Genomic DNA, 27,772 nt, shown 5'->3' on the forward strand with positions numbered 1-27,772 from the left:
AGTTAACAAGATTTTCCTCAGCCTCAAGGGGGGATACAACTTCTTCTGACTGTAGAGTTTGCTCCCACATCCTAATACTCTTCCTGGACCCAAAGTCTTAGAGTACATTATTTTTCTCATTTCTTTAATTTCCTTGTCACTTTTTTACCTTACAGAAAAGAAGTATCAATTTTTCTACTTGGAAAACCATTCTTATGGTTTATAGAATTTTCCTAAGATCTCACTTGCTGTGGCCTCTCAATACTCATCAGTTAGGTAGTCTGGAAGGAAGACGAGGAGCCAAAATTCTGCCGGAGTGAAATGAGGGTATTCATGCAGTGGGTGAGAATGGTTATGAAGTGTGTTGTTCCTCAGTCCCAAGTAGTTATTACCATACCATCCACCCAAGTAACAATGGAGCTCTGTTAAAATGTGTGGTGACCTACTGACTGAACACAGGAGTCTAGAAACATCTGCTCCACTCCTACTTTGAAATGAAAGATAATGTGACAATAAAAGCTATATGATTTAATGTCTGAGCTCAGTGAAACCTCGCCATATTGCTTGACTGCCTTTCCCCTCTTTCCCCCAGTGAGGCTACATAAGTGAATCAACAGAGCAAAGACAGATGTACAAGTACTTGAGAAATGCACAAATACAAGCCAAATATCCTAAACTGTGCTGGAATTTCAGGCATTGATTACCATCCACAGTAATACTATAAATCTGTAAATCTGACCTTTTCTATATGCGTTGGTCCCACATGCCACTCAGGTAACACCAGACAGGAAGAGGAGCAATTCAAATGAATGGCCTCTTCCACTGGCTTTTTATTCACAGCAGGGTAACAGAGTTCTCTATTTTTGGTGAACCTCACCTGATAGATAAACCAGAGGTGGAAGAACAGAGAACTTCATCACAGTGAGAGCTGCAAGAACAGATTATAGCCAGCTTTGCATGCAGAATTCAAGGTTCTTGCAATCCACAGGAAATTCAGGAATGAAGCCCATTTGAACCTTGTCCATACTGGTAAATAAACTGGATTTTTTTGGTTGCTGTTGTTCCGTTGAACTTCATGTGAACTTATTAATTGCTGGACTGTATCGTCCCACTGAGTTATTAGGTTACACTGTGTTAATAGGTTCTATTAATGTCTGAGTTCATCTTCAGGTCATGGGTCATTAACTGAGGCATGGTTTGCATTGTGGCCTATTTTTCATGAAAGGCTTATTAAGAAAGACAGAGACTATCAATGTTAATGCCATTTACTTTTCAAGAATCTAATGAGGTCATTAGTTTCCATGTTTAATTGAAGTGCCAAATGCAAGCATAGATGATAAAAATGCAGTTGACCTCATCTTCATTTCAGTTGGGCAAGAATATGTTACACTATTCCTCTCTCTTGCCTATTTTGGGATGTTTTTGCAGGAAATGAAGGAGGCATTCCTGTGCTCATCAGTGATACGAGACCCATGCCTCAGAGTACCTCTGAGACAACCAAATACGTGCTTCAGACCAAGTGCCTGTTCTCCTTCACTTAGATGACACTGGAAGCTTCTAGTGCCTGAAACCAGATGGTTTCAATAGATGATGTAATTTTGGTTATTTCTGCAGAACAAGCTCTTACAATATTACACTTGCTCTCAATACACAGGATATGAAATTACTGTGAGTCTTGCAAGTACACTTCACATTTCCTGCATAAAAGGGAACTGCCTGAATCTCAGACAGAAGGTACAAACCTTATTGTCTGCATGTATTCAATTTCTCTTGACCAAAAGCTTGTAAATTGTGGCAAAGATCAGCTATCTGCCCCAACTGCCTGTCTTCATGCGCAATACTACCTAGTATTTTATTGCTCAGCAATGTGCTCAGCAGTGTTTTATTGCTCATGCTGTTCCAAGCTTTCATCTTGCAATGAGGTACATTATTTTATATACAGTTCCTTTTTCTCCCCTTGATAAGATAAAAATCAATGAATTTTACAATGTTTCTATTATACACCAAACTTCCTTTCTATAGTACTTCACACTATAAAGCCAGCTCTGATATTGTAACAAATCAGCATAATGTAGCTGTGTAGCACAAAGTACACACAGCCCTAGGATACAAACTGTAACGTGAGATAAAACGATTTAGATCTAAGAGATACAATATGTGGGGATTGTGTGTTGTAAATTCCTGGCTGAAGAGAAGTTTCTCAAAACTTATATTGCTCATTCCCACTGAGCAGGTATCCATGATAGAGTTTAGATGAAATTACAGCAAGAACGGTTATATTTCTGTATGCACCTAATGAAATCTAAATATAGACACTGCACTTCATCCAGATTCTGTCACACACCCAAAACATTTAATAACGTGGTCTGATGCCTCCAGGGTAAGGGAGAATGCAAATAAGATCTCGTTTCCTGCTTCACAGATACTTTCACCTCTAGGTATTTGTTCCAGAAGGATACTAATCATAGGAAATGACCTAAAAATCATTAGCGTTGACAATTACACATACTAAAGAACTAAATGCTGCTTGCCAAGCAGCTCTCTATATATTTTAAGAAGTCTGAAAACGCAAAAGTCAGGCATTTTTCCCCCTGAACAGTAGTGAAAGACACTCAAAATCAGCCCTTAACAGGCTACGAGCGACTGTCGTCTCTGCTGAAAGGACTGAATCATGTACCTTTTCTATAAAGAAGTCTTACTGACAACTCTATTTTTCAAAGACTGAAACTAGGCATAAACTGATGCTAAAAATAAATAAATAAATAATCAAGTTTCCTATAAGCATCACTTTGATTTCAGACAAGATATCAATCTAGTTGGTGAGTCAGTACTTCCAAATCCAGCTCTCCACCAACTCCGAAAATTCAAAGACAACACAGGCCAATGGCAAAAGGAAAAATGCCACAGAAGACTGCTCAAAACACAATCATAAAAACAAAAGACTTCTGGAAAAGGCAGAAGATGCATTAAACAAGGTGGGACGACCAAAAGGCAAATCAGGAAAGACCAGATAAAAATTAGAAACGTAAACCTTCATGATGAGCCTGTAAATTTCTTTTTGTTCAGCACTCACCTCAGTTCTTCAGAAACAACTGCTGGCCAACCCTGCTCAACTTAGGCAACAAACAGGGGGAACAAGCCAACAAGAAGAGGTGTTACACAACCTTGTATTGAAAGAGTACACAAAATGTTGTTAGCAGTAGTACCAGCATGAAGCCAAGAGGAAGAATGGCTATCCTGACTTCTTAGAATGAGACAAGAAAGGCGCCAATTTGGACATCCAAACTGCACATCTGAAACAGCTTACAGTATTTCCACATTCTCGCAGTATGTTGTAATTCAGGGTGCTTGTGCCACACAACCTTGTAGATCTGAATAAGCAACAGCTTGCAGTAAATTCAAAACAAACTCATTTCCAAGAATAAAATGTTTTCCCACAGATACATGCAACAGGCTTCCAAGAGTTCGAGCATCCCATGATGCGTGGCTGAAAAGATTGGAACTAACTGCCAAAATGATCACACACCAAAAGGGAAAAAAAAAAGCCCCTTACATTTAAACACCAATACAAGGCAAAGTAATTCACCTCATATTTGTCTGTAAAATCCAAACAGTATCTTCCATTTGCTTGGAATGACTGTTTCAGATTTAAATGATTTTATATACATATGTAGTATTTATGCTTACTATGGTATTTACAATAATACAATATTGTGATATACAACTAAAATGCACACAAAAATGTTTAGTTTCACTAGTCAGTTCTACAGAGCAGTACAAATAGGACTGAAAAGTGTATTTATATCATTAATCAGTAAGAATACTGTTCCCTTAATTACTACTGGGATTCTGGAATGGGACTCCTAAAGAGCAGTGTAACTTGTGTAAGTTTTCACCAGTGTCAATGCATAAGAGAAAGAAACAACTTTGGCTCAGCCTGCAGGACATCCGATCACAACAAACACCTTGATGGGTGAAATGAGCATATACTAGAACAAGCAATCCACAATTTAATGTGTTCTGTAAGGGCAGGCCAACGCTGTAAAAGCAGTAGGCAACAGCTTACAAGGAAGCACCTGATAATTACTCCTAAACATCCTCAGGTGTATTTCAAACATCCTTATCTGATGTAGATGGTTTAGACCTTTAAAACAGGAAAATAATACATGTAAATGCAGCACATTATCAGATGAAAGGTTTAAGCTTGTTGGGTTATTTTTCAAAAGGAGGTTTCTGTTGGTAGTGCAAGTTTCTGTTTACTTCTTTCAAATTGAGACAGTTCGCTTTGAAATTAGGCTATAAAATTAAAATGATTTTTTTTTTTTACATTATGGTTCACACGGCAAAAAAAACGGAGAATCGAATCCCTGCACATTAAAAATCCCAACGAAATTTCACCACTACGATATATTTCAAATACATTCTTGCAACTGTGTTCAAAGTATTGGAGAAGTTACTACTTCACTGCTTGCTTTTGCCATGTGCAGCAGATGAGACACATAATCAGACAGAAGTATTCTTAATCTGCTTTGAGGGTAAGAAACTCAGATGCTCTAGATAACCAGAAAGGGTATTCAGGCAGATTCCAGGATCTCACATGCTCAGCTACAGAGCCTCAGCTGAAGCAATGGAAGTACTGCTGTAATGCAGTCCCAAAAATGCTTCATGGCTCTTACGATATCGATTGTGAAATTATTTCAAGGACAGTTGCAAAGATGAGACAACAACTTAGCATATTTGTCCAAGGTTAATACGTCAAATGTTAACTCCATCCCTGCCTCATGACATCATTAAGCCAGGTACACTGACAGCGTGTGGGCAACAGCATCCGCACCAAAGATTTCAGCTCAGCATTTCAATTCCAGCATTACAGTTTGTTACTCAAGAAGCAAATTACAGCAACACCACCTTACACCAAAGAGGATACTACCAAAATATTAACTCATGCTTGTTTTCTAGCCTCGTTTTAAAAAACTAACGAGTAATTAAACTCAAACTGGTAATTATTTTGCCATGTGATGCCTTGAAGAGACTAAACATCTTTGCTGCCAATCATCCAAGATGAAGCTAAGCTTTAAGCTTTAAGTTCTACCAAGAAAATACAACTTACTCTAGGACGGAGTGAGTGGCAGCCTGCGGATGGTAGCGGTACAGCAGGAGGCAATGGTTTACTCGAAAGACTTCACCACCGTTTTGGATATGTTTGTAGAAAAACAACAGATCTTCTGGAACACCCTGGAAGAGAAGCAGTTATTTCAGACAAGGAAGTGACCGGTACTTATACTTACATTTGAGGACACTTCTTATTTTTCTGCCACAGTTTAACATCATTTTATCCATATTATTTCTGCATGTGTCTATGAAGTTGTCTAATGGGTCATTAAATAAACACAGCTGTAGAAAAGATAAAGCTACTGAAAAAGCAAGCAGTGCTATTTAAAAATTAAGTACAGCCAACCACAAGGACAGAGGCGGAAAAATAAACACCATCTCCTTTTGACAGGGGTATAAAGCTTGGTACAGGTTAGTCCCAAAAGAGAGAAACCAGCTGCTGAACAGTTCATGAAGCCTCAAGTGCCACATAACCAAACAGCTCACTGAAAGGGATCAGTGACTTCAGAAGAGTGCTTTTTGATGTGACTAATGTTCTTTCTCTGATTGCCATACAAATACATATACTGGACTCTACTTAAGAAAGGTGAATCAGACCCCATAATAAGGAACCTTAATGAAAACCTTAATTAAAGCATGACGCAACGTCTGAAAGCAAAACTTTTTTCTTGCCACTTATTTCCATGATACATTCTTCCTAATGGGATTGCAAGGATTGCTGCTGAGACACTGCAAAAAACAACCAGCCCCTAATTTCCTAGAACTGTGGCTCTGTCAGGCTCTAATAAGAGATTTCATGATGAGATGCAACATTTCCCACCTAAAAATCAGAAAATCTTCATGCCAGAGACACAGTGTCAGATGGCAATATGGCAATCTTATAGCACATACTATTCCATTACCCATCATAAACATAAACCCACCTTTAAAGATATAGCCCTATAATGGAAGTAAAGTAGTACCATCTATTTTGCAATGGTGAAACTTCTTGAAATATGGCTGGAACTTTTAATTTTTCTATGCTTCAATACAGATTTTTCTTTCCTCCAACCTAACATGATTTTATCAGGCTAAAAATCTCTGCTAAGTAAACCCAGGTGGGCCAAATAAAATATTTAAGTGTAGCATCAATAACAAGCTGAGAGATAACATGAGAAACTTGAGATGGAAAAGATACCCAAATACATTTCTTTCTGCAGGCAGTATCACATACATGAACAACAGAGGCATAAACATCAACTTAGGTGTTCTAGTTCAACACAGAAAAATAAGAGCACAATAAATAAATAAATAAATAAACTGGCATCCCCCCCCCCCCCATTACCACAGCTTCTGAGTTTCTTCCATAATTAAGAAAAGGAGATTCTCCAATTAAAATGCTGGAGACAAAATCCCTCTGTGGTTCCCTCTGGCCTTCTCGTTACAAGAGCAATACAATTCAAGACTGTTCCTCATACCCACACCAGACTGAGCAGCCGAGGGGGTCTGGGGAAGGGAAGAGTAATGAGACCAAGAAAGCTTCGAACCCCGGAAAACAATTCTGAAACACTCAATTTGAACATATGTATTCTGGGAGAAATTAGAACCAAATCAAGCTCTGTACTTTGCAGCTCCACACTTCACTACATGATAGATTGATTTAAGATACTGAACTGGGCCATGTTCCCAGACTCTGAATAACATGGATCCTGATCTGGCTGCTAGCAAAGGGCAGGGTATCTCTAGCTATCAGTTGTCTTTGTAGATATTGGTCTGACTTACAGATTAAGAGCTGCAATGCAGAAGCAAACTTTTGGAGAACCTTATAAAACTCGTGCTTTATATGAACCTACTTGGAAAGCCACAGAAGAAATCTCGGGGAAGTTGGAGTGGCAGACAGCAACCACAGTCATTGAGAACACAAAAACACCACAAACTCAAATTCTTTCCATTTATCTTGCAGCCCTTTCTTACTCTGGTCTTTCTCTTATTCTGGATTTTAATGGAAATACTGAGAGTCTGTGGAGTTGAAACCTTTTCTCTCTTTCGGTCCCACATTAGACTGTGAGAGGCAGGGCACAATTTCTGTAGCACGTATCAGCTACTGCAGTAGTCATATTTTGATTCAGATATATTATTATATCACATCCATATGTGCAATTCATTTTCTTTTGGATAACCATTTACATTATTCAAGATAACTATTAGCAAGTGTATTAATAAAGAGTTACAGCAGAAGAGATCTTTCAAAACGCTGTTTGTTTCTGAGTGCACTTTTGCTTTCCATCAGCCAGCAGAAATCCTTTGAAATGAAGTCTGCTCGCCCCCAGGAAGGAGCAGGTGCCTTGTACTGCTCAGCAGTGGCCTCTCGCATTACAAAGGAGTGGCCCTGCCATGCATTTTTCAGGGGAGAGAAGATGTTGACTGTGCTATAGATCCTGCAGGGATGGGACTTCCTACAGCTCTTGAGCATGTAAGTTTGTTGCAACACAAGAGTTCCTTCCCAATTGAGACGTATTATTGGATCCAGATGGCATTTTAGATACCAGGAATCTTTGCCAAACAACACAATTTTCAAAGAAAAAGCTGTTTAGCCACTAAAGGGATATTTTAATGCATTTGGGGAAAACTAATATCCATAGCTGAAAATACCAATTTAACAAGACTGCATTTCAACAATAGGCTACTACACGAACAGTTTCAATGTTAATAAATACAACTAAATTGCACAGCTTACATGTTACTGGACTATATACAGAATCTTCCATGTTACAAGCAAAAGCCAATCCTAGATGATCTGCAGCACTAAAGGAGAAACCCACTGGCCTGCTTCACTCAAGGGCGTGCTCATAAGCTGCTGATTGCAGCTCCTGGTGAAAATCACTGCTGGTTCTAACCAGCATGCACAAAATGAACATCCACTTCAACACTAAATAAGTGAAGGATTTATGATTACTCAGTATTTTGGGCAGGTAACTCTTGCTGTACTGATGGTTAATGTACTGATTAATCTACATTAATTCTGCATACACAATGGCTATCAAGCAGAATCTACCTTGAATCAGAGTAGTTCCTTGTTCATGGACCATACTAAATATTGGGTTATTCTTTTGTCATCTTCTCACTGCTTGCCATTTCTCACTCTTAGCAGACGGCTGTGCATGAAACACTACTCCAACTGCAGCGTCCTCAACATACATACCTGACAAGGAGGTGCAAGCCACCTACCACTACAACAAGCCATTATAGCTACAGCTTTTGCAGCTTCACCATCAGTAATGGTGAGGAACATCAGCAGGGATAAAGATACTAAGCAATTTTTGGAGGACTTTTAATGACAGTGGTCTTCTGTGCAATGCTGTAACACCTGGTGAGAGATCATGTTGTAGCCGTGGGACAATCAACAGTAACTACTGCAGAAGTCTATGTTTTGGGTCACCTGGACAGAAGTTACTATTAGGCTGTACAGGCATAAGCACAATGCAAGAGCTGCCTTTTAACGCTAAACATAATACAGGCGATTGGTTCTGCCACAGAACCAATCTGTTCCAACCTCCCCACCCATCGCTTTCCCCTCCATTCAGCCTTCCCTCACTCATCTCCGACACGTGCTCTTCCCCTGCCCTCTTCCAGCTGACAGGTGCTGTAGTAGGGCAGATCCTTGTGAGCAAAAATCAGTGGAGATTCAGCCGGTGGAGATTTCACTCTAACTAGAGAAAATGGGAAATCAAAAACTGAATCAAAAATACATGCATTTATAACAAAAAGCGATGACAAACAAGACAAGGGAAGTAAATCTACCTACACATGAAAAAATTTCCCTTTGGTTTGGGAAAGCTGAGCCCTTCCTCTTGATCACAGGCATCAAGGAAAACTGGGCTGTAACTTGGCACAATTTGGAAACCAGACAGTGACATCAGGGTAGGTGTTGGGTAGAATAAGCCAAACTGCTTTAACTCCTCAGAGGAGCCTAAAATTGGTGAATGGAAAGAAAATCAGAAAGGAAGCAACTTTTGATTCCATACTAACATGTATCTTACAGGACTTTGAAATAGTTTGTTTCTATTTTTTGAAACAACTCATTTCATACTGCATATTTTAGAACATCCATTAAAAAAAGATAAAAATTTCAGTATTGATATTATGCTAAAGTTGCATAAAAAGGGAGATCAGATGGTGTATATTACAACATCTAAGATTAAACAGGAAAAAAAGTTCTAAACTCAGGGTCATTTAGCAACAAAGCAGAGATGTTGAGTAAAGAAATCAAAGTACTTCTTTTTAAATACATATGCCAACAGCTGCCCAGCAGCATTTCCTCAAAGCCTTGAGCTAAATCCTACAGAAATAAAACATACAGGGGGGTTGGTTGCGTGGAAGTGAACACAGAGACACCCTATGTAAAAAGGAAGTACTCCTGCCTCAGAAACAGATGCTGTTCTGCCAGGCATTGAACTCTCACTCATCAACAAACGCAATTCAAAGTGTAGTGCTCATGGGGAACAGCTACTAAGCTGCTGAACCTAAAAGTAAGAAATTCCTCTCCAATTTAAATGTAAAGGTGAAAAAAAAATAGGAACTAAAGTAATTTATCAAGAATCATCCACTCTTTGGTCTTTCCCTAAAGACAAGTTTTATATTAAATGTCAATCATATTTTCTTTGGTAATGAACAGCAACACACTGAAGTTATCATGAATTGAAATACTCCCTAGTTTAACTTCCTTTAGGATAGTCACCAGAGGTATGCAAGCAGACTAATCACAAGCTAACTCCATAGATATTAATAGCTTCTTTGCAGGATTATCCAACATATTTTAAAGACTCTTTGTACAGATGTCACTTCAATTTTTTTTTGTTCCCATCCAAATTATGTCTTTACATCATTTTGCCTTGATTGCAAGACCTGAAGCCTGTAACATTTCCTTCATTGTTTGGGAAATGACAGGTTAGAGGAAATTCCAAAGACTGTTTTCATCCAAGCGTATTGTCACAGAGAAATTCAGTTAAACAACGATGACAGTGAAGTCAAATGGAAGGGAGGTGGTAAATTCTAAATGTTTTTTAATAACAGACTAGCATAAAAATGTCATTAGACAAGAGAAATAGGGTGGACTTTCAAATAGCTTATGAAGTGTAATTAATCACTGGCTCTACCACTCTTTCTTTCCTTTTCACATCAAATACTGATCTCTGTTCAGCCTTAACTATACCAAAACAAAAACATTAGTGCCTGTGTTTCATCCAGATTTTTCCCCAGAGCACCTTGATAGGTTATTTGACAGACTGACTGTAATTTTAATTCATGTTCTAAGAAAACAAATTCCTACTTAGCCTTTTACCTTTCAGGCAGTATTGTAACTGCTTGCCTTTCTGGAGGGAATGACATTTGTGTGCTCTGGCAGAGAAGAACGGAAAAATCCATTAGTTAGCACCTACTAGCCTACAAAGTTATTTTAGAGCTTTGCAGCATGTGCTACCGTCTCCTGTGCACCAAAGGATATTTTGACACCTCCTCAATTTGCACTTTTTGTGACCTTTTAATCACAAAAATAGACCAAAAATGAGCTCCAGACACTGGCTGAAGCCACAGTTTGTATTCAGAAAGGTCAGTAACTTATAATATGCTATTCCAGCCTGGGCTCTTTATCTGAATCAGTTGCTACTTCTTTCAATAAGGAAGCACTGCATTCTTCATCTGAATCAGTTTGACAACAGGAAGATTATTTCTCATCAGTTTCCTAATAAATTAAGTCAGAAACATGGTTCTTGTGACTCTCCTCCTAGCAGTGGATACTATTTAAAAGTTACTTTATAGGCTTGTGCCCATTTCTATTGTATTATCTTCATCTCAGTTAAGCACTTCTGCTTTAATTCTCATGTATCAGCGGTTGCATAAATAAAACCTCTACTATTTTAGTTAATCAGTGCATAAAGCAAACCTGTCAGGTTCTTAGCCACCATTTATGAAGATACTATTTAGGATTTTGCTTGGACACTGCCACAGTGATTACACAAAAGGAATGCGTTTCCAGCAAGTGAAGATCTTGACCAGAAAGAACTTTATTTCCAAAACCATTTTGTATATATTTGTTAAAAATCTGTTTCATGTAAAGCCTGGATGGAGATATATGCAAACATGCACACCTACCTGCAGGAAAAAAAAATTACCTCATGGCTTATATATTTCTATTCTATCAGTCCATCCATACTACTAACAAACATCAAATCACAGTTTCTTCCACGGAAGAATTATCCTCCGTTTGTCCTAAGCACTGAAATATGAACAACAGGTGTTTGGATTTAATTCCAAATGAGAAATGCAGCTTTTTGGCACGGAAACAGCTTAGCAAATGGAGAAGGCTGAAATGTGGAGATTTGTTGGCCTGTTTCTGTGTTTACTTGCAGCAATAAGACACTTACAGGTCACACTGTTAAATCCTAACCAATAGTGGAGATGAAAGTGATCACATTAACACAGTCAGATCATGGGTCATGTCAGAACATACACACACATGGGTAAGATCCTCAGGAGTCTCAATACTAGTTTATAACAGCTCTGTTGATACACAGAGAAAAATCATTCTTTGCCTCAAGGGAATTCTTTTCAAGTTAAAATGAATGAGTTAGGTCAATGCTAAATACAGTGCTAAATGCTGGAAGAGTTAGGACTTGATTTTGCGTCCCCTAAACCCACACAGGACAAAGTTTGACTTCATTGCTTACATTCATTGCTTTGTTAAGACCTGTCATCACCCCTGTTCACAGGGTACTTTCTGAAGGTCCTCCGTATCAGCCAGAGTTTGAGTATTGATATGCTGGACACCTCACAATAGGGACAAACAGAAGTTCAACTCATCACTGGTAATTTTTAAAACTAGAAGCCATACCATGCATCGTGGCTGAAAAAATCATTGGGATTAAGACTGTCAGTGAAGAACCAGTACCAATACTGCACAACACAAAAAAACCCCACCAAAATCAGGACAAAGAGAAAAAACCCCAAACCTAAAAGCATAGAACAATAGCGCCTTTAACTTAACCTCTTGAACTTTACCATTAGGCTTGCTGTTCAATTGTTGTTACCATGTTTTAGCCTTCTTGCTTTCTTCTTTGAGCTTACTAACAATGCTCAAGAAGTCAAACATTCTTCAGAGAGTGAAAATACAGTAAGTAATAATAACACAAAAGAAATAAAGAGCATGGGCCAGCGGTTGTGGATTGTATTGGGAGCCAGGCACCATTCCCGCCTCTTCCATTCACCTACCATGCTATGAAGGACAAATCTTTTCACTGCTCTAAACAACTCTGTTCTCTGCCTGCTGTCTTCTGGACCTATGTTTCTGTTGGCAGCCCAAAGAACAATATTTTTATAACCTCATGCACACATATATACATGTGTAGGTATGTTTGTGTGTATATATACGTACTGCATGGCACAGGAGGGCTTCATTTAGAGATTATAAAAAGAATAATAATCATAATCTGTTGTTGTTGAAATAATAATATAGGCAATAGTGTTAGCAGAGTTTTTTTTTTTTTTTTGGACTACTACTGATATTAAATGAAAGCATTTCCATTCTACTCCTAAAATCCCACTAAAACCACGGGAAGCAAAACCTCTCGGGTCCAAACCACACAGAATGGATCCAAATGCGTCTGAACTAGATCTCTTTGCCAACATATTTGTAGTAACACCACAATAAGTACCACCAATAGACATCCCTGGATTTTATTTCATAAAGATGCTGATGAGCCTGAAACAACCAAATGGAACTCATACAGGAAATTTTTAGATCAAAAGAACACCTAACTATACATACAGGAACACTTCTCTGATAACAGTAGTTTAATTTGTAACCTCCAAGTCCTGATCCTGGAGGAAAAGCTACTTAACATCCTAGAAGGACAAGCCTTAGAACTCAGATTGACAAGTGGATACAAGACAGGTGGATAAATAAGATTTAGTAATAGTAGTTTTATGGCACTTTGTGACCTTTCCTCCTCCCTTCTTGCTTCATCTTAGGGACATACATTTTCCCCCCCAGGACAATATATTACCATCTTTTTGCCATCCTGCACCTTTCTTCCCTTCCAGTCTCTTTCCCCAAATCTACCTTACTCTTCAGAGGTGGTTCATTTGGTTCATAATGAAACCATGAACAGACTTTTCTTGAGCTTTCAGATCTGTTGCATCTATTTCAGGGACTGAAGAGGAACTTGAATGTCTGAATCCTCCTTTAATTTTTCCAGGTATGCTGACATGTCTACCAAAGGTGTTAAGATTTATCTACAAAGCCCATCTCAGTTGTGTCCTTCTATCACCAGAGTCACCCCAAACCAACTGCACTTGTCTGTTGTTGTTGTTTTTAAAAAGAAAGGTATATGGTATGATTCATATTTTTTCAGACCTCAGTTTTTACCTATACCCCCCTTTGCCTAGTGCTTCTTAGTAATAGGTTTAGGGCTTTCAGAGGCTGTTGAAAGAGCTGGTTCCTGGATTATGCACCATCCATAGCACTCACCTTTCCACCCTCATCAAATTTTCCCACATGAAAAAACCATTCTCGAGAACAGAACCAGGTTGGCATGATCACAGTAGGTCCATGGGAGGTAAACACCTAGGGAAAAGGGGAAAAAAGCCAGTATTAGTTACCAGAATATCAAAATCCAACATCTGTTGGGGAACAAGTAGACTTACTACATTCACCTGAAATCCTGACAATACTCATGCCTAAACTTAACCTTCAGCAATATTAAGAACTGAGAAATTCAAGCGCTTAAAATTTAGCATGTGCTTAGTGTTTAAACTGTGGTGTAAGCCAGCACCTTCGAGGTGTCACAGCCAAGAGATTAGTCTACTTCCCGCTTCATTAGATAGAAGGAAGTTCTTCCATGTGAGGGTGCCGAGGCGCTGGCACAGGGTGCCCAAAGAACCTGTGGCTGCCCCATCCCTGGCAGTGTTCAAGGCCAGGTTGAACAGGGCTTGGAGCAAGCTGCTCCAGTGGAAGGTGTCCCTGCCTGTGGCAGGATGAGCTTTAAAAGACCCTGCAAACCCGAACCACTCCATGACTAGCATTCCATAACCTTCTCTTCTATCATAGGTTGCAGCAAATGCAGAATGCTTCAAACTTTATTTCAAATTTAGAGAATTATATTGGAAATGACACTTCTATTAATAATGGCAATATTGATACTGAAGTCAATGAATTAAGAACCTTAAAAAGGTGAAGTTCTTAAGCTTAACCTCAAGCTCCCCTTCCAACCTGATTTTCTATGATTCCTTATAGATTTATTGAGTAGGAACTTTCACTGATCTTTTACTTCTGCCAAAGATACCTTAAATCTTAATTAAGGTCAGCCAAGTAAGATGCAATTTATTTTAAACATTACCATAACATCATGGATTTGCTTGCTACCCAGTGGTACCTACCTTAAAAGGTTGTTGGAAAGAAAATGCTTTAGGGACTCAAAAGGGAGATGCTATTAATTACATCCCCTTGACTAGTGACAGCTAAGAACTATACAAACTGGTCTTTGCAGCTTTAAGCAAACGTGTTGTAAACACAACTGTGAAATGAACCAGAATCTGGATTAGCGAAGGTAAACTGGTACTTTCTTTTGTTCCCAGATGAAGTATCTGGCCAAACAAGAGACTGAACTTGTCAAACAGAATGTGTGCAGTTAAGCCAGAAGACTGCCTGCTTCCAAGAACTACAGAGGAAATAAAGAGCTTCTGCTTTCATGAAGGCAGAAGAAACCTCACAATTACTGCCATTCTCCAAACACTAATGAAAATGCTCATCTTACGAGCAGGTGATTTCATAGCATGCTCTGGTGGTAATACTAATATTCCTGTATAGTTGGCATTTTTAAACATCAGCACACAAATGTACATTTTGACATGCGCATCCAAGCATTTACATTTTAAAGACACTCCTCTTGACTTTCAGCTGATATAGAAATCCTTAAATTCTTCCTATGCCTGGCAACTTCCATTTCCACAGATAAACATGGATTTAAACCCCAGATTTTACACACCCGGTTCTATACAGACCAACTCTCCAAACAAAAGGGATTAAAAATGTAATCAAAATAGAACAGGTGATCTACTCCCACTCATTGCAGGAACCACCCGACTAGACACAGGCATCCACGTTAGGGTGAAGACACTGCATGCTAACCCCAGGAACATAATGATAGAACTTCCCTGTCTGTAAAGCACCCCTTGGGTGACTCATCTTGACACAGACACTTAGATTTCAGGCAGTTATGTTTAGTCAGAAGAATCCAATCACTTAATGGCTACCATTAACACACTAGCAGCTTGCGCATAACTGAAATAACACTAGATTCAAAGGTGCTAAATGTCAAAATCCCCCTCCCAAAAGTCAGTGGGAGCTGAAAGAGACAAAAAAAACAACCCAGAAAATCAGAGCAAACATGATTACTCAGCACATGGTTATTAGCTCCACACTAATTACAAGGGTGATTGAGTACAGCCTGAACCAAACAATGACCAAACAGTAATCCCAAAAGAAAACAACAGTAGGGAGAAAAGCAAGGCTGGAATGCATTGCATTGAATCTCATTTCTGAATGAAAGAATCTTCAAAAGAAAAGTCTTGAGCCTATTGGCATACATAAAATGCATTTGGAGAAGCTAGAATGCTGTTCCTCAGTGCAGCCAGGTTCAGAGAACAGAAATGCACTTAAAGATGTAGCTCGATGTAAACGGTCATGCTCACATGCAATGAGCATATATCTCAAATATCTTATATAATCTCTGTTCCATTGATTTATGTACTTAGGCCAAACCAAAGAGAAGATATTTCAAACACTAAGAAACGAACAAAAGCCCATCAAAATGGCACTTCTGTTAACACAAATGATGATATGGTTACGAAGATTATGTATCAGACTGTCACACACTGCATACGCTGATGCCCTTTCCCAATTTGGTGTTCTATGGCTCACTGTCCCCTCCAGAAAAGATACTAGAGGGCAACCACACAGCCAAAACTGAGACTGATGATAACACATATGACTTCAGGGTCTTATCATTCCAGAAAGTCTTTGAACCTGGAATAGTGCACCAGCTAAGAGTCAATGTGTTGGTAAATGAGCTTATTCTAGATAAATAAGTATAACACAATGGCAAAATAAACTTTAGGAAATTTAAATTGGTGCTTCAAATGGACAATTTCATGGTGCCTTGTCCCTTGCTAAGGGACATTAATAGAAACATCTGTGAAGCTGAAATTCTTTTTTCCTTTGTTAGCATAGTTTCCAGCTGGATCTGCTCCCTGATCCAACTAACCACAAACACACTGGTGTTACCACAGCAGAGGAGGTAGGAAAACAGGGCACCAAGCACAGAAAACAGCAAGAGTATTCTTTCATTTCAGCAGCAGTACAGATAATTCATAAATAATCTTTGACCTGATAGGGGAATTGTATGCTCAAAGTCTAGGTTTACACTACCTCTATTAATTTAAGAGCTCTCCCACTCATCCTGCCTCTGGCTGTGTACCCCAGTCACTTATAACAGCACTGGCACTCACCTGACCCCGTAATCAGCTGGATCAGAGCACTACAGCAGGAAGAAAGCTATTAATTTATTTTAGTGTTACTTTTCTATAGCCTTAGTTCTCTGAATCAGTTCAATGTGGGGTCAGACTAGCAATACTGCTGACATACTGGAGGGGGAAGGACCAAGCTTTGGAGAGGAAAACAAGACCTGCCTTTTTGGTCATTGCCCTGTTAATCAGTCCAGCTGTGACATAAAACTGTACCCTCTGTCTGAATGCTTCCACTCATGAGAGGAGAACTGGCTGAGGAAAAACAGTGAACTCCTAAGAAATGTACTGAAACACTGCAAGCACCTGTCAAACTTCTGAAAACCGCCTTCAGGAGCTCCTGAAACTTCATCTTCAAGAGAAAGAAAAATAACTTCAACCTCTGCAGTTTGGAAAGTCTAGATTGCAGCTTGGTTTAGTCAGATGGGAAAGTCTCCTCTGGGTTTCTTTTTTGCCTCCTCCTGTCATACACTCTTGCCAAGTTGTTATAAAATGGTTGAACTGGATTAGTCTGTGATTAAAACTGCAACTTCCCGCTTTGTGAGATCACCACTCAAGATTTCATCCATACATCTTTTAGATTGTGTGGAGTGGAACAAGAGAAACAAAAAGAACATGCTAGTCTTAGTCTGAAAATCAATCAAAAGCAGAATATGAATTACAATGCAGCTCCGTAACTGCTATGTTTAGTTTGCTTGGAAATGTTCTCCAGCTCTGCCTAACATGTCTAGTATCACCTTTGAACCTTTAAGGGTTTTCAATCCTACTCAGGGCATTAATTCAACATACTGGAAAGCAGCTTGGACCTGTGAACCTTTCACACACAGCTGTACTGGAAGAGTAATGCTTAATGATAGTTGTTATTAATCACAGTACAGTGTAGGCTGTAAAGATTACCTAAATATAATCTAGTTGAATGAAACCAACTTGTTAAAAACTAACTACAGAGCTTATAGATGAAGGTATAGATTTGGTCAGATTCAGAATTTCTGAAGAACACACTGTTGTCATAACCAAACTGGAATCCATCTTCATCAGACCCAGGTGATGGAGCCAGGCTGCTATTTCAGTACTGTAGTTGTTACGTTATTTGGAACTTCTATTGTGATCTGGTTTTATTCCCAGGATCAAGTAGCAAGTAACTGAAACTGATTTACTCTGGTTTGCTCTTACTAACTGTTTGGCTATTGAATTACATTCAACTATTACAGAGGCCCTCTGAAAATAAATCTACAGACTATAAAGAGTTGATAAAATGACTTCCCTTTGTTGTGTTCCAAAGCTGTCAACAGCACATGTAATTCTGGTCCCCACTGATGCTCACTTCAGATCATGTCAGCATTCAATACCAAATATAAGTTCCAATACTGACAAAGACATTTATGTGTTTACAGTAACTCTTCAAGGAAAGTTCTGTTTCCTGAAGCAGCAAATAAAAAATCTAACAGTCATGTGCCAAAAGAATACATGCAGATGGTGGAACAACTTTACCACACTATGTCATGCAGAATACAGAGGGGAAACAAGGCAGTTCACCAGAGCAACACAGTTAATCAAGGGCCTAGACTGCTTTCCAATATAACAAGCTAATTCCTCCAAACACATTACACATTTAATTCTACTTATGCTATAGCAGTTACGAAAGATATATCCACATAGTTCAAGGGTTGGAAACAATCTCCCATGTTATGATATATAAAGCTTTCCTATACACAGGCTAACACATTAACATGTTAGAGAAAAATTGCATGGTGAGGGCCACAGGGGTTTTGTGAGCTGCAGGCAGACCGCAGGCTAAAGGACACCAACCCTCACTTAGAAAAAATTATACATTAAAACATCAGCGCATTAATTCAGCGGGGAACATACCAGGCCCTCAGTACTAAACATAACCAGGCTTACATCCGGAATCAGGGGTGTCTCTTAGCATGACAGAAGAGGTATGGAAGGTAGGAACTCCTTCAAAAGAAGTCTTAGTATTAAAAGACAAAAAAACCAAAAGTTCAATAGAGCTTCTTATAATTCTAAGGAACCTCAACACCCAATCTGGGATGGATTACATTCAGTTAGTTTATATCGTACTGTGCTGGTTTACCCTTTCATATGCCTATATAAATAATTGCCCATAGCACCTAATCATTGCTTGCTTTGCCATTAGCTGAAAATCCCTGCTCTGAAAAAGCTGGGATCTGGCACAGCATAAAGTACATTTCAGATATAAGACACACAACTCTCCATACTGAAAGGCTGATATATACATCATAATTCTGGTACAGGCTTGACTAAAAATCATCATTACTTAACCTTCACAATCTCAAACTCTACTTGGCAACAAAACCAATGAAAAAGAACCAACTGAGAATTGCTAATGCCAGCGAAAGCAGCGAGCATTCAGCACCTCCGAGAAGGTATTCCAGGACTGCTCCTGGAAAATTTATGACCTGCAGCTCCCCACGATTTCCTCAGGATTTGAAGCCATAATGAAGCTGAAATGTTTCACAGTTTGCTGGAAACAGACTCTTTGCAAGAATGGAACCAAGGAGAGCAGTTGTAAGATGACGCTTCCTCAGTTGCGGCAACTGGTTTTCTGGCTAGTGTTTCCTATCACTGCTTGAAGGGACACAGGTTGTTGATCTTCTGTAACAACTAACTTGATCATACAGCTAGCTCCCTTTTCAGTATAGAACTGGACAGTAGAAGTACTGCACGTAGAGACGTTCACTTATACCTCAGAACAATCCCTTCCAACATTTCAAAACTTAACTGAGGTTCAAATTAAGATTTGATTTTAAAAACAAAAAAGTCATTAAAAGGTGATAAAAGTTAAATGGTCTCTCTTTGGTCCATCTTCCACACAAATACAGTCCAATAATTTGTCTGATACTTTTACCTACACAGCCATTGTATGATTGACAGTTGACTGTTTTGAAATATATGTAAAAAGCCTTAAGCCTATTCAAAAGTGCAGCCAGTCAATAATATAGTGTAGAATACCCATGAAACCAAAGTATTACATGATTCACGGGGTGCCAGAAATATACATAAATACATAAAAAAGACTGTATTCAAAGTCAATACAATCCTAGTTATAGGCTAGATAATTACACCTGAAAGTGTTCATTTCCATACACAGGCTGTTTCCTGAAAGCCCAAAGGTTAACCAAGACATAAATGTTACTACATGAAAGCTGGTGTTTGCTTTCTGTTTTATCTTTTTATGCAGATTGAAAAGAGAAACTGTTCATTTAAACATTTATGGCATATTTCAATACTTTCTAAAGCATACCTAAACCTTGAGGGACACTATTCATAAATCTCTCATATAAGTCCCTACTCCCCACTTCCCTCCATCCCAACACTTTCAGTTCTCCCAATGGTAACGGGAGGAATGCTGGGACAGCAGAAATGCTGGGAGGAAAACACCTAGTTTGTTTGACCTGCTGTAACAAACATCCTTGTTCCTCACAGTTTGTTACACTCTTTGTGCTTGCCATTAAGCCACTGACCTCAAGAAAAACATGCTGATCCTCCTTACAGCTATTTGACCATCACACCAAAACACAAAACTCTATACAAAGAATATTCCTTTTTTTATATAAATTTTTAATATTCAAGCTCTGCACTGTTGGATGTGAAACCACCATCCCAAATGAGTAAGAGGGTGTGTATTATTAACACAGCATCACCTCCTCCTGACATCTCCAGCTACAACAGAGCGCCATGAAGAATGACATGCAGGGTAAAGCCTGCTTATGTCAGGCTGCACCCAACCCACCTTTTCTTTCTTTAATCTGCTGCTGAAAGGAAATCTGTTTACAAATTTTCTGAAGGTAAATATATTAACTTTGGGTTTATAGTCTAATACATATGTATTGAATTAGCTGTGGGTTTGCTTTATGTGAACCAGCCCATGCCAGCCTCATTGTGCTGGATAATTGAGAGCTGACTATACTGCTGAATATCTCTTTTTCGTAGTTGAATGCTCCTACTAAAACCCAATAGCAAGCACCATTCTTCTAGTCTTTTTTCAGAGCTTTTATCTACTAATGACGATGAATTAAACTACTGCTCAAACTGAAAGAATAGATGCATGCAAAGGGAATAGCCTGTATGATTTTAGCATGTCTTACATCTTTTTTTCTTGTCTATAAGCTGCTAAAAGTGGTCTTTGTAACACCCATGTCTTAACAAGTCTCTCTTAATTCTTGGAGAGTTTCCAGTATTTAAAGAGTCAAGTATTTACAATGGAAGAATTACTCTGTCCAGTAAAATGAAGCACTCAGTACCAAGAGGTTGGCTACTTGGCTTGCTGTTCATGCTGAGCTTCTACCACAAAATAAAGAAAACACTCTGTTAAAGTCATATTAGCAGATACCGAGTTGCGATTAGAACAAACAAATCTGCTGTAATAAGTCTTTAAAATGATCTTTCCAACTGACTTTTGGACATGTACTTTACCTTTTTTGCAACGTGAAGGCTGAATAGGTCCTTCAGATTTTGAGACAATATCAAAATGAATGTAATGAAACTGAAATACTCTAAATCATTACAACAACAAAATATGTATTTACACAAACATACTAGTAAAGAGGAAAACAAATTCACATAAAAAGCAACACATGAAACTTATTCAAGTACCATCTTCTAAAATGAATGTTCAATTGGTATGTAAATAAACCTCCTCCAAATCTTAACTTTGGCAAATTTTAAAGTGCAGGTATTTCGAGGGAGAAACATGAAATATTTTTGAGTGCTCAGGTTTATCCAAAAGTATGGTCCAGCTTACTCAATACTGCTCCCTGATACTCCTTCTCAAGCGACTGCTCACATTCTAAAGGTTGCATGCAGCTTGGAAGTGGGAGATGTATGAACCTCAGTGAATGAAAGAAATACAAGCATCTTCTAAAGCAAGCAGAGAATTGTAAGCAAGGAGATCACTTCTGAATTTGAAAAGTACAGCTGTGTGCTAATGTACATGCAAAAGGAAAAATAGTAAATATTCATGCAAAGTTGCTGTATTTATTTCAATACAAATGGTATCTTTTGTATGTTTTTTCTCCTCTATGGACTTCAAGCATTTAGAGTAGGCAAAAAGAGAAAACTTAGATCAGATCTTAGGCTACAGATTCTGTTTATCTGACTAACAACTACAGTAGTGGAATAGTGGAATCAAAGCAAACTTTAAGTCTCTACCATCGTATCACAAGTCTTTGGGATATCAAAGCACCAAATGCATGCCAGTCCCTCAGAGTGTCTGATTTGCATTCTGTATCACTGTTTTGTTTTACTCGCCTTCTGCACACTGTTGCAAATCTTTTACCCCACAATACACTTTCTTATAATGATAAGGAGAAAACAAAAAACCCCAAGCTGTACCTCAGCACTTTTTCCACACATACATTTTGGTAAAGAAAGGGACATAAATGTCAACAACTCAGTGACATTTTCCAACAGTTTGCAGCAGACAAACCTGGAACGACCTCTACGAGTCCTGAGAGTATGCAGAAAGAAAAATTAAGTGCCCAGCAATTTGTAAAACGCTGAGAAAAAACAGAGCTGAGAACACTACAAAGCCTTCCCTCCTATCTGCATTCTCTTGTTTCAGCCTCCCTAATAACTTGTGGACGGGTTTATATGTGGGATTTGATTTTGTAGGTTCTTTCACTGCCTCCCAGCCAACAATCCGACCAACATTTCCTTTTATTTGTGACTGCTTACTCTATAACCAAAACTCTCATTGCATAGGTAGTTTGAAGGTCACATCCTAGCTCTGAAATTGGACTCTTAAGTATGCATCACTCCTGACATTTATTCCTATGTTAAGTTCTGTCTGTACTTGGCATTCCCTGTCACTGGTTTGAATTAGTTACTATTCAATCTAGCCAGCATGTTGAAAATACTTTCAAAGGTCTCAAGAATTCACTGATAAGAAAGAAGGCAATAAACAGCTTCAGATCTTCCAAGTGGAAACTGACATGAAGTACTTCAGAGCACCTATGCTCCAATTAGGACAATACAGACCAACAAGCAAGGATTAGGACCCAGACTCATCCTGAATCAGAGGTGTATAAGCAAGCAGCCCAGGCAACCTGGGTCCTCTCTGCCATAGAGGATTTCTACCATAGGGCAACTCAACTCATCTAAGATCTTTGTTGCCATCTCTGATCAATACAGTAGAGCTCCTAGAGAATGAGGCTTCAAAATTCACTACTTCACCTTTAAATGCGTGAATATCCGCCTAAGTCTCAAGTAGCCAATAATCATTCCTATAATCAGACTACTATAATTATCCTCACATTGATTAAATGAATTTTTGTAATAAGAAAGTATGTGAATCTGATAAGCAAAGCACAGCTAAAATGTTCAAAGAATTACAAGGAAGTATTTTCTGCTGCACATATAAAAAAAAAGATATTTTACATTCTTTTTTTATACCTTTTTCTTATCCTGTCCTGCAGAAATATTTATTCCTAAAGGATAGTAGACATGTAATATCTGCCACTCGGCATCATTAGTAAATAGCAAGGGCATTGTAGAAACATGGCAGCAAAAAGCATCTTGCTCTAATTTCAAAGACAAAAATATTAATAACAATCTAAACAACGCCAAGTGAATCCGAAAAGAAAATGTTGATTTTTCAGCTGCCAAAATGCTGAAAAGTGGTGGAGGAAACAAATGCAAGGATTGCACTTTATGTCATTTAAAATCTGAGAACAGAACAGCAGTTCTAGCTATACTGAAAACCAAATACGGTTGTAGCACCAGCTGGGAAGGATCCACCAAGCAGCTCCTGTGATTAATATCTTTGAACATTCCATGGGTCACTCAACATAAACACCTTTGTTTGTCACACACATCCTGCTAAAAATGATTACGATTTAAATGGGGTTTCAAGTCTTTGAACTAAGAATTCTGAGATAAGATAGTGTAAAACACAAGCACACAATAACAATGGATCTTAGAAATACGATGTTTAAAAATATTTAATAATCAGATTTTCCCTGTTATTACTTTGTAAAATTTAGATAAAATCTTTGTTCATTTTCCCAAAACTCCATGAAATTGGTAACATGAACTTTGCACATGCTACTTATAAAAAAATAAACCACATCAACTTTCAGCAAAGCTTTCTCTATGCTTTTTTTTCTAATAGGTGTTGATACACAACATTATGAATGTTGGTCCTTTTCTACAGTAAAAATCTTTTCTATAGTAAGGGAAGACACCAGTTTGGACATTCCTATAGAGAACAGCAAATCTCTGCTAGCATGGATGGAACGTTCAGTGTTGCAGCCTAAGCAAATGAGGAGTTTCCCTACAACAAACAAGTCAAGGTGACAAAGGGCTGTATTGCTGATGCTCAAATACAATGCCAGCAGAACAAAAAAGTTAACAGCAAGAGCATTAATCAGATCTCCCAATAAAGCTTTATCCCACTTTGCTTTGCATTAAGCACAATGAAGACATCAATACTTATTCCTGTATCTTATAGTTACTATTCTTCATATTTATTGTATTAAGACATTCTGACTCACAACTACTATTCTGATCCTAGATATCCACCAGAATCTATGAGAAATAAAGCTTCTAATTAACAACATAGATGATTTCTAAACCTGAAGCTCCAAATACTGTGCAAGATGAAAAAGTAAGCACATTTCTAGAGCCAAGACACCTCTGTCCTGCAGCATTCCCTCAATATATGCAGCAACAGTTCCTCATGGCCATCACAGGCAACTCTCCCTTTTCTGAATCCAGTTCTGGAACACCTCCATCCTCCCCTGCACTGCATAGGAAACTCAGCAAATCTAACACCCTCGGAATTAGATTCCAGCGTTTCGTTTAATAATATCCAACATAATCACTATGACATCTTTTGGGAAGTGGGATCTCTGCCCTGTTCAAAACTGTATCATTTCACAGGGAAATCGTACGTGAAAATAAATTCTAGGACCAGCAGGATCCACATCTTACCCTAATGGAGTCTAAGTTCCAAAATCAGCATAACCTCAGAAATAATCTCCTAAATCCTGATTCAGGAAAACATCGCTTTAGTGGCATACATGTAGGCAAGCTGTGTGTGTTTAAATATTTAGCTAGGTTGTGACACTCCTGAACAGCAATTTTTCCACACATGCCCATGTGTTATTCTGCCTCAGCAAAATTCTTTGGGGATTGGAAGGAGAAAAAGGCAGCTTTTCAAAGAGAAAATGGGTCTTGAAAAATATACTAATTCATCTGTAAAAGCTACACTTATGTTGTGAAGGTTGTTCACATCATCTCTACGAGCCACAAGTCTTCTTTTTTAATCTGAATTCAGCAAGAGAACTTGCACGATGTGATCCTCCAAAACCAGCTGAAGCATTTTAGCCACACACCCAGTTTCATGATAATAAACATGTTCTTCCCCTTTCAAAAAACCCTCTTCAAATACTGCCAAAAGACCATAAAACTAATGAGGTATAATACCTTCAGGACTTGTTATTCTGGCATACTTCAACTAACACCCTGTAAAAATGACAGCAACAGTGGGCCTATGAAATACAGCCCCTGTCAGTGCAGTAACTGGTTACCGAGGTACCAGCCGAGGAAGAAAGGGAACTCCAACAGTAGTTTTTCTGACTCAAACCTTCAAATACCATTGCTAAATGTGCAAAAAATCCCCAACTGGCCAGTCTCCTAATGAAAATGAAGAGAAGCCACCAGCTATTTAAAGCTCACCAAACATGAAAATATGTCCTGTTCAGTTAAAATTTCCATTTATTTTCCTACTTCACTGAAATGCGAGAAAACTTCATTCTAAGTAGAGAATACGGGGCTTTATGGTACTGCTGCTATTTGTACTGTACAACTGCTATGGAGGATGAGGAAAGAAAATACCCTCCAGCCTGAGAAAAACCTCCCTTTAGTAGACCTACCAGAGGAAATGAGGGGAGTTCACTTACCTTAATCCACACACATGCTTTTTAGTTGCTTCCCTGCACCAGGTGTGCCAAGGTTTTAGCACTGAAGCAAGTGTGATACTTCAAGCACTTTAATTTGAATTAGGTTGTTTATAATAACCTCTTCCTTTCATTTCTCGGGAGAACTTCTCACATGTTTCATACCATACAATACTACTACATTTATACCAACTGCCACTTAGAGAAGACATAAACCAGGTTTATACACAGTATCTGCAAAATGTAAAGTTAAAAAGTGACAAGAAGCGGCTGTACAGTGCTTTATGTTAAATGGAAGATGTTTCTGTTTCCACTTATCAGTGGAAATACAGACTACCTTCACTGACTTCAGGGGAACTGCTGCATCCAGTACATAAACTGGATGTTTATACCTTCTGATCCATAATACACTTTGACATACCTACAAGATCCCTCACACAGACATGAGCTCTCTCAGAAAGCAGAGATATGTTCAGGCATAGCACCATGCCAAGCCTGGACACAGGATTTCCCATCACATCAACATTAATTCATCATTATTTTAACCTGGGATAAATCTCATCAGCATCAAATGTGCCAGCATACCCGGAAGAGAAGGTATTTCTGCTGATTTATGAGGCCTTCTAAAATGGCCTGTCCAAACATCACATCATCTGGACATCAAGAGTGTATCTGCAATTTTTTAAGGAAGTATATGGATGTTTTAAAGCACAGCTGCAAACAAAACCTCCTATTTTCATACACACAGAGGAAACAAGAATAGGCTATTTCAGTTAGAAGGGACTTAGAATGATCATCTAGTCCAACTGTCCAACCGATTCAAGTTAAAGCATGTTACTGAGGGCATTGTCCAAACACCTTTTAAACCCTGCCAGGCTTGGGACATGAACCACCTCTCTAGGCAGCCTGCTCAAAACAGACACCACCAAAAGATCACTGCACGGGTTTTACTCAGCCTTTTTCATATTTCTGTGACAGGCTGGGCTTATTCTCACTTTTCAAGCTGAAAAGTTATCAAAAGCTATCAGTCCAAATGCATTTCTGCCGGTCCTTTCCCTTAGCATTTCCCCTGCTAATTCCACTGGCCCTTGCTGGCCACCCCATCATCTTCTCTGAAGTGCCTGCCCCCCCAGCAACCCCACGGTGGGATCACCAGTGGGATGGCAGCAGACAATAGTTTGCTGTTCAAGTCACTCAAATTCAACTATTCCTTCTTATGCTTCGAACTGTCATTAAATGAAGGAAGCGTGTTTCCAGGTTTACTTTAGGGAATACAAAACAAACATGCTGTTCTTTGAAGAGAAAGGATAGGAAAATAACAAAATTATCAAGAAAAAAATAACCAAAACAGGAATAAAAGGGAAAAAAAAGGAGAAAACTTGAAGTTTCCTATGCTGTCACAGCTGTTCTGCTCCTCGCATTCTGTTTAAATATTTTTCAGCCTAACAGTCAAACAGTTCAATATAACATCATGCATATGCTGTACAGCAACTATCAGACCTGGATCAGCTCATTCCTGCTGCAGCACGAGACCTATCACCTCTTCACACGAACTGAAATAAAGAAACAAAGTTCATCCTTTCTTGTGCTACATCTTAGAAAGCCTATTATACCTTCTGGTAACAAAACACTCATTATAGCTCAGAGGAAAATGTTCTATTTAGGATCCTAGTATTTTTGGCAGAAGTATACCAATATAAACTTCAATGCTATGGAATTAGTTAACAGATTTCTCTTTCAAATAAGAAGATACAGACCTTGAGGTGTTTGTCTTTTGAGCCACACAAAAGACTACAAGGACAGCTATCAGTGATTCAAATCAACTTATGCAACTTAAAAGTCACCATGCTTTCTTCCTCGAACCCATGTATTTCCCAACAATGACACTTAATAGAGAAACTGCAAATCACTCCAGCTTCAGCAGTCATTTATGAGGAAAGAATCTCAATGTTTATTGCACTAAATACTGTAAGTCAGCAGTACTATCAGAGAAGAATGGTTACACAGAAACATGTTCTTGGACTGCTGTGCTTTAACTGATGTTGTTCTCACAAGGTGGCAAGATCTCAAATGAAGTTTGCTCAGTGATGAGCACTGATGCAAAGGTTTGCTTTTTAAGCATACTTTATGCATTTCACTCCTTTTCTTTATAAAGGAAAACTGGGTCAGTGCTCTTATGTTCT

At 38.6% G+C, this 27,772-nt stretch overlaps 1 protein-coding gene across 13 annotated transcripts in view; it reads right to left on the bottom strand.

Moving 5' to 3' along the window:
• Positions 1-27,772, bottom strand: part of B3GNTL1 (UDP-GlcNAc:betaGal beta-1,3-N-acetylglucosaminyltransferase like 1) — a 123,193-nt gene that overhangs the window by 24,534 nt on the left and 70,887 nt on the right. For 12 of the 13 annotated variants that reach the window (XR_010615778.1, XR_010615779.1, XR_010615777.1 and 9 more), the window contains 2 exons: positions 13,595-13,690; positions 5,090-5,214 (listed from right to left, as the gene is read on the bottom strand). Coding sequence is in view for 7 of the 13 variants with exons in the window: in XM_065693725.1 (XP_065549797.1) it covers positions 5,090-5,214; positions 13,595-13,690 (221 nt within the window). In the remaining 6 variants the exon portion in view is untranslated. Of the gene's footprint in view, positions 1-5,089; positions 5,215-13,594; positions 13,691-16,632; positions 16,694-27,772 lie in introns of those variants that run through there. The other variant, XM_065693732.1, reaches the window with a different exon arrangement.

The sequence above is a fragment of the Lathamus discolor genome, chromosome 13 (genome assembly GCF_037157495.1).
Source record: "Lathamus discolor isolate bLatDis1 chromosome 13, bLatDis1.hap1, whole genome shotgun sequence".
Classification (NCBI taxonomy): Eukaryota; Metazoa; Chordata; class Aves; order Psittaciformes; family Psittacidae; genus Lathamus; species Lathamus discolor.